The sequence below is a fragment of the Dioszegia hungarica genome (assembly GCF_025882075.1).
Source record: "Dioszegia hungarica strain PDD-24b-2 chromosome Unknown MKK02contig_8, whole genome shotgun sequence".
Classification (NCBI taxonomy): Eukaryota; Fungi; Basidiomycota; class Tremellomycetes; order Tremellales; family Bulleribasidiaceae; genus Dioszegia; species Dioszegia hungarica.
In genome coordinates this window covers 5,248,845-5,261,390 of record NW_026515770.1, presented here as the reverse complement: position 1 = coordinate 5,261,390, position 12,546 = coordinate 5,248,845, and the positions used below count along the sequence as shown (strand labels likewise).

General features: G+C 57.3%; 5 protein-coding genes across 5 annotated transcripts; 2 read left to right on the top strand and 3 right to left on the bottom strand.

Moving 5' to 3' along the window:
• Positions 1-334: 334 nt before the first annotated feature.
• Positions 335-3,337, bottom strand: MKK02DRAFT_25074 (putative pathway-specific nitrogen regulator; the record flags this gene model as incomplete). The annotated part of the gene is made up of 7 exons (XM_053086983.1): positions 335-666; positions 709-884; positions 1,095-1,333; positions 1,378-2,325; positions 2,417-2,843; positions 3,036-3,184; positions 3,230-3,337. Coding segments are annotated over 7 exons (2,379 nt in total), but the record flags the coding sequence as incomplete, so codon positions are not given.
• Positions 3,338-4,351: 1,014 nt separating this feature from the next.
• MKK02DRAFT_45778 (putative ubiquitin-protein ligase) lies at positions 4,352-5,518 on the bottom strand (the record flags this gene model as incomplete). The annotated part of the gene is made up of 6 exons (XM_053093608.1): positions 4,352-4,409; positions 4,518-4,601; positions 4,651-4,674; positions 4,719-4,762; positions 4,814-4,995; positions 5,407-5,518. 6 exons carry the CDS (start codon positions 5,516-5,518, stop codon positions 4,352-4,354), a joined length of 504 nt encoding a protein of 167 aa, XP_052946846.1.
• Positions 5,519-6,178: 660 nt separating this feature from the next.
• Positions 6,179-9,129, top strand: MKK02DRAFT_27024 (fungal-specific transcription factor domain-containing protein; the record flags this gene model as incomplete). Its single annotated transcript, XM_053087294.1, has 9 exons — positions 6,179-6,613; positions 6,657-6,816; positions 6,842-6,940; positions 6,975-7,447; positions 7,500-7,592; positions 7,634-8,063; positions 8,107-8,430; positions 8,474-8,779; positions 8,969-9,129. The coding sequence occupies 9 exons, from the start codon at positions 6,179-6,181 to the stop codon at positions 9,127-9,129; spliced, it is 2,481 nt and encodes an 826-aa protein (XP_052946845.1).
• A 462-nt stretch (positions 9,130-9,591) lies between these two features.
• On the bottom strand, positions 9,592-10,121 carry MKK02DRAFT_45776 (uncharacterized protein; the record flags this gene model as incomplete). The annotated part of the gene is made up of 2 exons (XM_053093607.1): positions 9,592-9,792; positions 9,849-10,121. The coding sequence occupies 2 exons, from the start codon at positions 10,119-10,121 to the stop codon at positions 9,592-9,594; spliced, it is 474 nt and encodes a 157-aa protein (XP_052946844.1).
• A 292-nt stretch (positions 10,122-10,413) lies between these two features.
• Positions 10,414-12,542, top strand: MKK02DRAFT_24731 (Dak1 domain-containing protein; the record flags this gene model as incomplete). The annotated part of the gene is made up of 8 exons (XM_053086924.1): positions 10,414-10,732; positions 10,783-10,938; positions 10,987-11,183; positions 11,229-11,427; positions 11,475-11,771; positions 11,819-11,904; positions 11,951-12,083; positions 12,133-12,542. 8 exons carry the CDS (start codon positions 10,414-10,416, stop codon positions 12,540-12,542), a joined length of 1,797 nt encoding a protein of 598 aa, XP_052946843.1.
• Positions 12,543-12,546: the final 4 nt, after the last annotated feature.

The following is a 12,546-nucleotide window of genomic DNA, read 5'->3' as shown; positions in this document are numbered from 1 at the left end:
AAGGCAGTCCGGCACAAGGTGCATAGGCTTTGCCCGACATCCCGGACTCCTTGTCCGCTCCATCGTCCCGCCCGGAGCGATAGATAAGATCAAGTTGGGCCCGTTGGATATAGCTCCGGGGTGACGACCCTGAGCTGCCGTGCAATGCCGAAGGGCCGAGACAGGTGGAATGTGGCACAGTGGCGACGGTGAAAGTGGCAGTGTGGCAGTCCCCCTGTGACGCTGGTACACTGCCAGTACCAGTCTCATCCAATGTAGAGAGGGCGACTGAGTAGCTCGATTCACAGCATTACATATAAATGCCCATACAACCGATGTAACAGACCCGCGGGTTTTAGATACTTCCCGCGCCTCCCCCTCCAGGTCCCCCAAATCCTCCCGCCGCACCCCCCAGTGACCCTGACAACAGCCTCTCCAGATCAAGGCTATCAGCTGGCGCAAAGCTCATATTCTCTACTGTATACCCCGCCATGAGATCCGCGAGCCAGTACGGACTAGCGTTGTCCCGTTCTGACTTGGCGATGCTTTCTTGCAGGGAAGTCTCAGTGGCGGGAGCGAGATTGCGTGGGTCGTCCTTATCTGTCGAGAAGCGCTTGAGGAGTCCGAGGTCGGGGAGGGAGATGAGTGTTTTACGGCCCGAGTGGGATGTGGCTTTGATACCGGAGCCTACGGATCAGCACCTTTTTTATTGTGAAGGATTAGGCTTACGCTTCTCCAAGATGGTTGCCACATAGCCTGCTCCCGCCCAGTACTGTTCCATTCTGGAGATAGCATTCAACAGCGCCGTCAGATTCTGCCTCGCCATCGACAGCAAGAACATGTCCGAGGCGTTCCCCGATGACTCAGCGACAGATACAGCTCTCATCTCGTGTATAATCGCCATGCTATTCTTGTCAGCCTGCACCCTTGACAACGAGCTCGAGGATCATAAGACTCGGCCGAAGTGGACGCAGGCGACAAAGGCGTCCCGCTCGAACAAAGAAGGGGAGAGATGTGATGAAAAGGATCTGACAGGATAGCGGACGTTGGGAAAGAGACTACACCGAATATGGCCAGACAATGGGGACGGAAGGAGAGAAATTGGCGCTACTCACGCAGCGACAAAGAGAGGCTGAACCAGGAACGGGGTACTGGTATAGCTGCTCGGCGCGACCAAGTCCGCAAACACCATACACTCGCATATCTGCCGACTGCTCGCGAGACTGAGCTTGATATTCCTCGACATGCCCTTGTTGAGTGGCGTCTCGACACCCGAAGGGGATTTGAGGAGTTCGGGGTGGTAGATGAGAGCGAGGACCGCATGTGACCAGAGATGTATGGCGAGAAAGCAGCCCTAGTCATAAGCACAGTCACAGTCGCAGCATAAGCTAAACTCACTCCGTGACCCCTCGTGTGCTGATGCCTGAAATTATCCGCTGACCACTTCAAGCTCTCTGGCAGCCCCGCCACAAACTGCACCAGGCGCATCTGCAATTCCACCAGCTGCTCCGCTAATGGCTCAGCTGTCGAGACTAGCGTCCGCGCCCGCCCTCTGCGTCCATTCAAGACATTCGATATCCTCCCGCAGATGATCATGAGCCGGACAAAGTAGACAAAGGGGACCGGCTCGATCGTTTCTGGTGGGAAGCCGGGCGTGTTCCTGGAAGGGTCCGGAAAGAAGTCCTTGTCTTCAGGTAAGGGCACCTCGACGATATCCTCCGATATAGACGCGGGTCTGCCGGTCGCAAAAGCGACGATCCGGTCCGTGATGAACAATGTCCAGAAGAGTAGGCGAGTCCGAACGATATGGGCGGGCGACTCGTACAGATCCGAGTTCTCGTGGATTCCGATGTCGATCGCCATACGAATGGCCATCCCCGAAAACTCCCAGAGGCCGCTCTCGGAATTCTGGCCGAAATTGGCCCAAGCGAGAAAGATGAGACCCGTGGTGGTTTCGGTAGTAGGGAGGTGGACGAGGGGGATGATGAGCTCCTGCGCTTTGGCAATGAAGGGTGCGGACGCCTCGGCTTGGCGGTCTTTGGCATCGCTCGAGAAGCGCGCCCCGCATGCGCAGATGCAATTGGCAAGGAAATTGGACATAGTGCCTGATTCGTACCGCTCCGTCATGCGCTGGCGGGAGACCGAGGGGAAGTGCTGCGACATGTTGGCGAGGAAGAGGTCGAAGAGGGGCTGCCAGACCGAGAGGAGGGGCATGCCGTTCAGGTCAAAGAGCTCAGCGGGGTTGCGGGGGAGGTAGGTGTCTAGGATGGGTGGTTTGTGGTCGTCCCGCTCTGGCTGAGGGGCGGCGGTGAGAGGAGATTCGCCGGTCGTGCTTCGGCGTTGTAGCTTGAGCGATATACGGTGTATACCAGGTTGTATAGCCGTTGATCCAGCCTGACTATCAGCACAATCCGGCAAGAAGAAAGACAAGACGTACGAAACGGTAATAGAAGAGCTCCAAATCCTTGTCTTCTGCTGGATTCCCCTCAATAAACGCCGCTTGGTTCTCCAGCGCATTAATCAAGCGCATATCTGTGGCAGGACTGTGTTTGTTCGACATGAACTGCGCCATGATCGGTTCCGCGGGATTCGAGTCGTTTGACAGCCCAGAGGGGAATTGGGGTAGGGTGATATCGGGGGAGAAGCCTGTTGGCCAGACGTAATTTGGTGTCGGACCGGTTGGGAAGGGCATGGACGATGAGATAGGTCCAGTCGGCAATGCAGTGTTGGTCGTGGAGGAGGGAGTGGGGAAGGACCAGAATTCCGATGGGTCAAAAGCCGCAGCAGAGAGGTCGGCGGAGAAGGGTTCGTTCTGCAAGGTCAGCGGCAGATCTTCGCCGGGATCAGGCAATGTACTTACCCCACTCCCGTTGAAGAGGCTGTCAAAGCCCATCCCCGAATCGCCGTAGCCAGGCATGAACCCCTGCGCCTCCTGCGGCCGAGGCAAGCCCGACTGATACCCAGGCCCATGCGAGGGCCCAGCGACCGGCATAGGCGGTATGACTGGATCCAACGGAGCCGTCGCTGGCTTGGGCGCTGGCGCTTCGACAGCCGACTTCGCCTTGCCCGTCGAGGTCGATGCTCCTGCGTCGGTACTGCCCCCAGCTGCAGCTTCCAGCAGCTTGGCCTCCTCCATCTCTTTGCGCGTCCGTTTCTTCCGCCGTCCAGAGGGCCACTCGCATATGACTGCCGCCTTGAGACATCCCTATGCCGAGTCAGCTACATCCAAAGGCGGGACCGAGGGAGATACCGTGCAGACTGGCTTCTCTCCGCTGCACCGTATTCGCTTGTTCCGGCAGTGCAAGCAGGCGAGCTGGACTCGAGGTTCTTTGTCTTCTCCTGTAGAGCTCGTTCTCCTGTACCGTATCAGCACCGTCGAGGGTATGCAAGCAAGTCACGCGATACTCCGCCCGTGCCTTCAAGCTTCAGGCCAAACACCCCGCCCCGCTGCTTGCCGCTACCATCTTATGTGAAGGCCTGCATGCACTCACAGGTGTAGAGGCGCCTGCCCAGCCGCTCCATCTTCCCCTTCATCCTTCGTATCCTGCTCAAAGACCTGTGCAGAGGTCCCTGTCGCAGCCAGAGAGCCGCCCGAAGGCACGTCGGTACCCGCTCCCGACATCGAGGAGACGGCGGACCATCCAGTTCCCCCACTTCTCGACGGACCCGCCTGATTACTCGCTGGATTGGCTTGACGGTTGGAAGCGGATGGGTCCATGGTGGTATTTTGGCGTCTGGCGGGGTTATTCGGATCGCGAAAAAGACATGTAGCTGGAGAAAAAGTAGAGGCAAGATGAGATCAGGAGTAGTTCGGATAATTGGATCTCGTGCTCTCGATCAAGGTCGCGTCACATGCCATGCCCCGCTGAGACGGGCGAAGCCCCGCTTTCCCCTACCATCCGTTTTGCGGTCTTCGTCTGCTCTGCCAGACTGGCTAAGATCCACCCTGACCAGCGAGCCAGGCGGGAGCCAGCAAGAAGACGCAACTTACTTCACGACCGGGGGCGTTCATGAACAGGTCCAGCTTCTCATTGGCTTTCGTCTCCAGCCTCGAAGTGCTTGCCTATCATTTGGGCTTCACCGTGGACGCTTCACCGTGAACGCTTCGCCGTGAACAAGTGAATGCAGACCCGATACTGAACATCTACCTCATTTGCTGATCTTCATACTCTACAGACTTCTCATTCGTGATATTTACAGGTTTCTCATTCGTGATATTTACAGGTAGGATGGAGATTTCACCCCGCCAGGTGTTCTGAAGAGGTGTAACGAGAAAGCCCGGATTCTAGGTCGCGATTTTGGTTAAAACTCCACAGGAGTTCTCTAACGGCTGAAACGTCAGTGCGATCCCTAGCCGTGCTAATAAGATGACTTACTCCTCCGCCCACTCGTTCTCCTTGCGGATCTGCTCCTCCTCCTCGGGAGTGAAGCTGAGTCGTCAGCGCAGACACAAATTAGTCGTGTCATAGGCAGAAGGGAGCATGCTCGCTCTCCCCCTGCCGCTCGGTGTCCAGTGGGAAGCAAGGCGAGACACTTACTCGTTGGTGATGTTGAAGAGCTTTCGGATCTCCTCGGGGGTCTTGCCCTTGATCATGTTGGCAACGGTCTTGCACCCAACGTCGCTGTAAAATCAGCTAGTCCAGATGGCCACATAGATATCGGGTAGCTCACAGCAGAGGCTTGATGTCGAGGTAGCTGAGGAATCAGCAAATTTCACAAGGAGACGCAGGTGTACTCACTTGGCAGCGAGAATGATCTCAAAGAGCATCTCCTGGTCGACTTGCTGATACAGTCAGCTTCTATTCACAATCTCTGTGACATCAGGGTAGCTCACAATGAACTTGGAGTCCCACTCGCCGATCTCGGCGGTCTTCCTCCTCGCGTCATCCTGGTCGTTCGCGTCCGGCGCAGGGAGCGGCTCCGACTTGTGGTGGTCGCAGTACTCGAGGATCTTGACCATGACGCTAGATGACACGTTGGGGAGGGGTATGAGGGAACCTTCCTGAGCTCCAAGGTCTGCTGAGTGAGCTCAAGTGCGACCTTGATGGGAGCAGAAGAGCGTAGACCGGAGGCAAATTTGGGGGTTATCTGTGGTGCGATGAAGGAATGAGGAGTAGAAAATGTGATGTGAAGCGTATACGCTGGTCCAAGTAATGAATTTCGTCCGGAGAGAGAGAGAGAGAGTCAGGTAGTAAAGGAAGAGTGAGGGAAGAGGTAAAGGAAGAACTGAGGTGAAGAGACACCCCGGTCCCGTCACCTCGCTCCAACATTCCTCTCCCTTCAACCGTGATGCCGCCCCTTCAGTCCTTCCATTCGGCACCGCTTTGTTCTCCTGCACGCGTCTGAGAAGCCCATTATACCCTCAGCCCCGCGTCGTACACCCTCCCACCCATAAAAGCCCCGAGCCGCATCAAAAAGGTGACTCACCCTCCATCATACTCTTGATGAGCGCGCTGCGCTCTGCGACCTTCCTCTCGACGGTGAATTGCTCGTCATCGGAAGTCTGGAGGACGACAGTGTCTTTCTTTGCCTCTGCCATTGTGATACTGCTGCTGATGTGCTGTAAGGAGACGGGTCTGAAGGGATGAATGAGTGATGGATGGAATATGGGAGAAGAAAGGGGAGAAGGAGGGACGGAGGAAGACGTGTACAGTAATGGGGAGGGTTGATTGAGCATCAGGAAAGATCCGAGTCAAGCCTAGTTTCTCCCGAGGCCTGCACCTATCTTTTGCGGGGATGCCCGATGCGCCTAACTCTTCGGGGATGACGCTTTTCGCCCGAACAAGCGATTGATAACGTAGCGAAGCGAGGATGGCCATGGAGCTGGAGCCAGCAGCAGGGATATGGGTATTTGTTTAATCTTACTCTACCTTGCTCCTGTCTTCACACATCACCCATTAGCAAACCCCCCTCCAGGCGCTCACCAAATCACGGCGAGAGTCGTCAAGCGTGATCTGATCGCTCTCGACAAAGATCGACCGCTCCCAGCCCGGGTTTCAGTTATACATAGTCTCTTTGCTGCCGAAACCAACTTCCGGCACGCAGCTTACGAACGGACCGGCGGCGAATACTCTCCACTCCTTTGGCCATGCAGCGATCCAGCGCAGCAGAGGGGAACGGGGAGATGTCCTCCCCAACGTATCCACAGCCCAACTTGTACGACCACAACCAAGGGCCACCGACAAGCATGGCGAGGGGGATGTATTATCCCTACACCCAGCAGGAAGAGGTCACAGGGAGCTGGGCGTCATATACAGCTCATGAAAGCTATCCACCCCAACCTCCCCATCCCCCGACTTCATTGTGGTACGCTGCACAAACAGATGGTCCGGGTCCATCGTACGGCGGTCCCAGTCATGGCTCGTCGCCCTACCCTGCGCAATACGGCCGGCCATCATTCTCACAGTCGGACTACGCACCCGTCTCTTCGGCCCCGGGAAACGAAGAGGAGCCTGCGGCTGCCAACGGAGCCGAAGGAACGAGTACACCAGTCAACGGTACTGCCAAGGAGAAGTCAGCCGGGAACAAGAAGAAGAAGCGGAAGAGCGAGAGGGAGCCCAGCGTAGGGAGTGGAGATGCGGCCGACAAGGACAGGGAGAAGAGGATCAAGACCGGGAGAGCGTGTGATGCTTGTGTGGGTATTCAACTCTGGAACATAGGATCAGCTGACGAATAAGCGGAGCAAGAAGATCCGGTGCGATATCCTATCAGCTGGCGAATCAGATGCCGAAGGTCGGCCTCCCCTCTGCGCCCACTGCAAGCAGTACAAACTGGAGTGCACCTTTTTCCTACCCATCACCGAGACGAGGTTCAAGAGAAAGAAAGCAGCCCCGGCAGGTGAGCGTCTCACTGTATGACCGAGTGAGCTTTGCTGATCAGCCAGAGAAAGAGGTTGAACCAGCGGTGAATTATACGGAAAGTCCAGTGCGGCCGCCAGGGGAAGTTCCAGGCCGAATAGAAGGTGAGACTCGCCTCTGACTGGTACTGATCGGCAGGTCCAACTTCTTTATCCTTCCTCCTTCACACCTCACTCCCCGCATCCGCCTCAGAAGCATACGATCTGCGGTATCATCACTCCTGGGAAGTCTCCGAGGACGGCAACGGTCTCATCCGGGTCAAAGCCCCACCCTCCAGCAACGACGGGCGATACGGCGAGAACGGCGAGAACGGTGATCCCTCACATACCCACAACAAACTCAATCGGCCGGTCATCAACGCCCGAACCATCTCGCTTCTCGTCAATGCGTATTTCGACCACTTGGCTCACCTCTTTCCCGTCATCTCCCGGTCGGAATTCGCGGCGAAGCAGACCCCGCCGCCTTTACTGCTGTACAGCATCTGCGGAGTGGGGTCGACGAGAAGGGAGTTTCCAAGGGAGATCTTCGCTGGAGTGAGGGGTATCATCAATGGCTTGCTGAGGAGTAACGATATTCTGAGCGATGCGCGGATAGAGAATGTCCAGGCTCTGGTGAGCTGGCCTATCCGTGACGATGAAGGAGTCGGCCTAGCTTACATTTCAGCTTGTACTGGCTCAAGTCGGTGATCTACATGCTCAGCCCACCGCAGCCACGGCCAGCGCCTCGTTGATGCGAACCGGTTCTGCTATCCGCATGGTATGTCCAATCCCATATAGACGACCTTCGCTGACCATCAGGCGCAAGATCTCGGGCTGCATCGCGAATCCCACGTCCGCGCCCAGACACCCAAAGACCTAGCCTACGTCGAGCTCCGTCGGCGAATCTGGGCAACCTGCGTCATCATGGACAGATGGTACGGCGCCGCACTCGGGATACCCCTCACGGTCGACCTGCTCGACTGCGACGTCCTCCTGCCGGCCGGATACGACATCATACAGGACCAGAACCCATCTACGTGGCCGATCGAGCCGTCCTTTTTGGCATTGACGGAGCATCTCAAGCTTAGTATACTGGTCGGAAGGGTGTTGAAGACGATATATAGCCCGACGGGGCTCAAACACGCCACGGACGAGCAGCTGTATTCGATCCTGGAGGATATGCGGGCGTGGAAGGAGGGACTGCCGGAGGGGTTGCGATTAGAAGGACCAAAGTCGAGCTTTGCCACCGGTGAGTGTAGCGGTTTAACTTGTAGGACGGCGCTGATGCCCAGGTCTGCTTCATCTTGCCTATACCACGCTCCACTTCCTACTCTGGCGCCCGTTCATGCGGATCACGTACATCTGCCCGCCACATCTCCAATTCGCCCTCGAGACGATGCACTGGTCCGAGATGGCCATGTGGGCGACCGAGGCGCTCGACTGGCTCAATCACAATCCCGAGGCACTCGATACGGTCTTTGTATACTCGTACGCCGCGACGAGCTGCGCATTGGTGCAGTATCATACCTGGGTGCGGAGGCGGGAGCCGGGGAGTCTGGAGAGTCTGAAGCAGGTCCGCGAGACGGCCTTGAGGTGGGAAGAGGCGGTACAGCCTGGTCAGTCTTCTATTACCGGGTATGGGCAAGTGCTGACGATTAGACCAAATGTCGATCCGGCGCAAAACGTGCGAGACCATGACACTCTTGTACGAAGCAGCGCTCAAGACCAATCCCGAAGACGATCGGCCACCGGCGATCAACCCTACCGCCGGCGTCCAGCATCGTCCCGCACTCGGCAAAGCCATCTGGAAACGGGACACTTTAAACCCGTACGGCGGGATCTGGGTCGCGCAGGACAACGAGGAGAAGGAGGATTCGGGTCTGACGGAAAACTCGGTGGTGATTATGGGGGATGTGGGCAAGGAGCGTCCGCCGCCCGAGATGGAGAGTACGGACCCCTCCATCCGTGCTCGGGCGATGACTCGGCTCGGACGGCCGTCGGGCTCGGGCGACTCGCATGGGAGTGGGAGTGTCGACCATGGTTTCGGGGCGGGATTTGATCCTGCCCTATCGAACGGGCGTCCACCCAACGACATACATCCCCGGCTCGCGCATGCGGCCCCTCTCGCCAACACCCTCCATATCGACCAACAAGGCCAGACGCACGGACCGCCGGACGATCCCATGCAAGTCTTCAGGGATATGCAGATGGCGGGGAGTAGCGTCAATGTCAATCCGCAGATGAACTTTGCTGGGCTTGACTTTGGGGGGGATGTCAGCGGAATGGCCAATGGGTTTGCCGATGTGAGTTGTTGACATCGAATACTTGAGAGTGAGTGCTTACTGTTTAGCAAACTGCATTTGCGGGGTACGACCCGGCGATGCTCGATGGACTCCCCGTGAACGGCTTCAACTTTGATCAGTGGAGCGCGTGGTTCAACAACATCGAGCGGATGGCGCCTGTAGGTGATATTGGTGCTGCGAATCTCCAGCATCAGCCTCAGCAGCTTCAACAGCAGCAACAACAGCAATCATCATATCAGGCACAGCAACATCCCTACTCGGCGCAGACGGGCGGAGGCTGGATGAATGGGGGTGATATATGAGGGTGGAGGGTTCGCTTGAGCTCGAGGATGGTGTAGCTTCTTTTGTATACTCATGGGGTAATCGTTTCTGGGGGATTGAACGGCATAGAAGACCTAGTCTAGACGCATCTACATATAACAACCTTTATATCATCCTGTGTAGTATATCTGGCATCACATTCTCCTCCCACTCCTACGCCTCATTCTCATAGTCCCCTATCACCGCCACCTTTGCCGCGCTCGCTGATGTAGGGTCAAACTCGTGGCCCAGCCACTCGCCAACCAGCTTTCTCGCTACTTCGATGCCAATGACTCTTTGGCCGAGGCAGAGCACCTGGGCGTTGTTTGACTTGACGAGCCGCTCGACGGAGAACGAGTCGTGCGCTACTGATGCCTGGCCTCATCAGCTCCATCTCCCGCCCTGCTGTCAGAGAGATGAATAGAGCTCACCCTGATCCCCTTGACCTTATTAGCGGCAATCGCGACCCCCATCCCCGTCCCGCAAATCAGCAGCGCCCGGTCCGCCTCCCCACTCGCCACCTTCCGCGCCGTCGCCACACCCGTGTGCGGGTAGGGCGTCTTGAAGTCATCAGACCCCTTGGTGACCCCGCAATCGATGACCGCTTTGACGCGCGGGTCCTTCTCCATATCGGCTTTAATGAGCTCCTTGTACTCGGAGCCGGCATCGTCGCACCCGATCGCGATGGTCCAGGAGGGAGGCATGGTGTAGATGTTGGGCTGAAGATGGGTGTGGAGGAACGTGACTCAGTTGATAGCCAGAAGGAAGGCTTTGGCTCCAACTACAAGACATGGCAAGCCAATCTTATACCCGTGACTTGCCGGCATCTCCGGGCCGGGCCAGTCGAGATCAGCCCGAGGAGAAGCTCCGCCTATCCTCCGGAGACATCGCTGGAGCAGCTTGTCCAACGGTTCTCCTGCTGTCATATACAAGCAGCTGCCCTACTATCTCTAGGCCAGATCATCTGCTGAACCACTAAGCAGAAGCATCGCCAAGATGACAGACCGTCACATCTTCAACGACCACACAACCCTCGTCGTCCGCTCCCTCCGCGGCCTCGTCGCGGGCCACCCTTACCTGAACCTCATCCCCTCCCTCAAGGTCGTCTACCGCGCAGACCATGACTCGTCCAAGGTGTCCCTCCTGTGCGGTGGTGGATCTGGACACGAGCCTGGAACGGTCGGCTTTGTGGGTAAAGGGCTGTTGAGCGCAAGTGTTGCGGGGGACGTGTTTGCGAGCCCGTCAGCAAAGCAGGTCAGCGGGGGGATGAAGGTGGTGCCGAGCGACAAGGGGACGATTCTGATCATCACCAACTGTGGGTCATGAGCTGAAGCTAATAAGCGGGACAGCCATGCTGATCAGTAGACACTGGAGACAACCTCCATTTTGGTCTCGCTAGGCTCATGGCCCAGTCGGCGGGGATGAAGAACGTCGAGCTGGTCGTGGTAGGCGATGACGTCTCGGTGCCCAAGACAAGAGGGAAGCTGGTCGGGCGCAGGTGTCTCGCAGGCATCACTTTGGGTATGTTTACCAAGCTCCGCCGAGAGTGAGGGCACAAAGCTGACTGAGCAGTCTGCAAGATCCTCGGAGCTGGCGCCGAGGCGGACATGGGCTTTGAAGAGCTCGTCACTCTTGGTCGATCCACATCGACCAACACAGCCTCGATCTGCGCTGCGCTGGATCATTGTCACGTCCCTGGCCGGACGGGGGACTGGCAGATCCCCGAGGGGAGGGTTGAGATCGGTCTGGGACTGCACAACGAGACGGTGCGCTGAACATTTTCTGGCCTGTGGATGTAGCTGACGAGAAAGGGAGTCTTCAACATCCCCCAGCCGAGCGCAGAAGAGTTCATTACCAAGCTCCTGGACTTGCTATTGAACCAAGATGACCCTGAGCGATCATACGTCAAGTTCAAAGACGGGGATGAGCTCGTCCTCCTCGTCAACAACCAGGGAGGCATGAGTGCGCTCGAGATGGGCGCAGTAGCAGACGAGACATTGACACAGCTTGGTGAGCTCCTTCCAAAGCGCTGACCGCTTTCCAGAGCTGACGTGCAGAATCACGCGGCATAGTCCCCAAGCGAATCTTTACCGGCCCCTTCATGGGCTCCATGAACATGCCTGGAGTCTCCCTCTCCCTGCTCAACCTCACCAACATCGCCGAGGAGTGCAGCTTCACTTCGACGGCGCACCTCCTTGAGCTGATTGATGCGCCGCACAATACCCCCGGATGGCCAGCGACGCAGAACATGTACCCTGTACCTGCGAATTTGGCGTCAAGGAAGCGGGCGGACCAGTTTATTGAGGTGGAGAAGGAGGAGAAGTTGGTGCATACTGGCGGACCCAAGCTGATCGGTATGTCGGCCCTGAGGCGGCGGAGATAATTGTGCTGACACCCGTAGTGGACGCCAAGGCGTTCCGGGAAGCTATGAAGGTGGCGTCGGACGATACTATCGCTCTTGAACCCGACTTGACGAGATGGGACACGGTGAGTTTATTAGCTCCGATGAGGTGAGATGTCGCTGAAGCAGTAGATCGTCGGCGATGGTGATTGCGGAGAGACATGCGCCCAGGGTGCACAGGCGACACTTGGAGCACTCAAAGCCGGTCTTGGGGAGGATGGTGATCTTGTCAATCTCTTCCGAGAACTGACCGACATCATCGATGGTGAGTCACACTTGGGAACAGTCAGCTTGTGGGCCAGAGCTGATGTCAGATGCCTGCGGAGGTACCCTTGGCGCAATCTTCTCCATCTTCCTCGCGGGGTTCACCACCTCGCTCATCGACTCTGTTTCGGCCGACCCATCCCTCAAAGCCACACCCGCCTTCTTTGGCGAGACTGCCCTCCGAGCCCTCGAAGCGCTCAAGCAGCGCACAGCAGCCCGTGTGGGTCATCGCACAGTCATGGACTCGCTCATTCCCTTTGCCGAGTCCTTGGCGTCGACGGGCGACTTGAAGCAGGCGGCAGCAGCAGCGAGAAAGGGCGGGGAGGCGACCAAGGACATGACGGCCAAGCTGGGGCGAGCGACCTATGTCGGTGATAGGGCAGACAGGGATATGCCGCCTGATCCGGGAGCGATGGCGCTTGTTGCTGTGGTGGAGGGGTTGGCGAAGGTTCTTGGTTGATGTT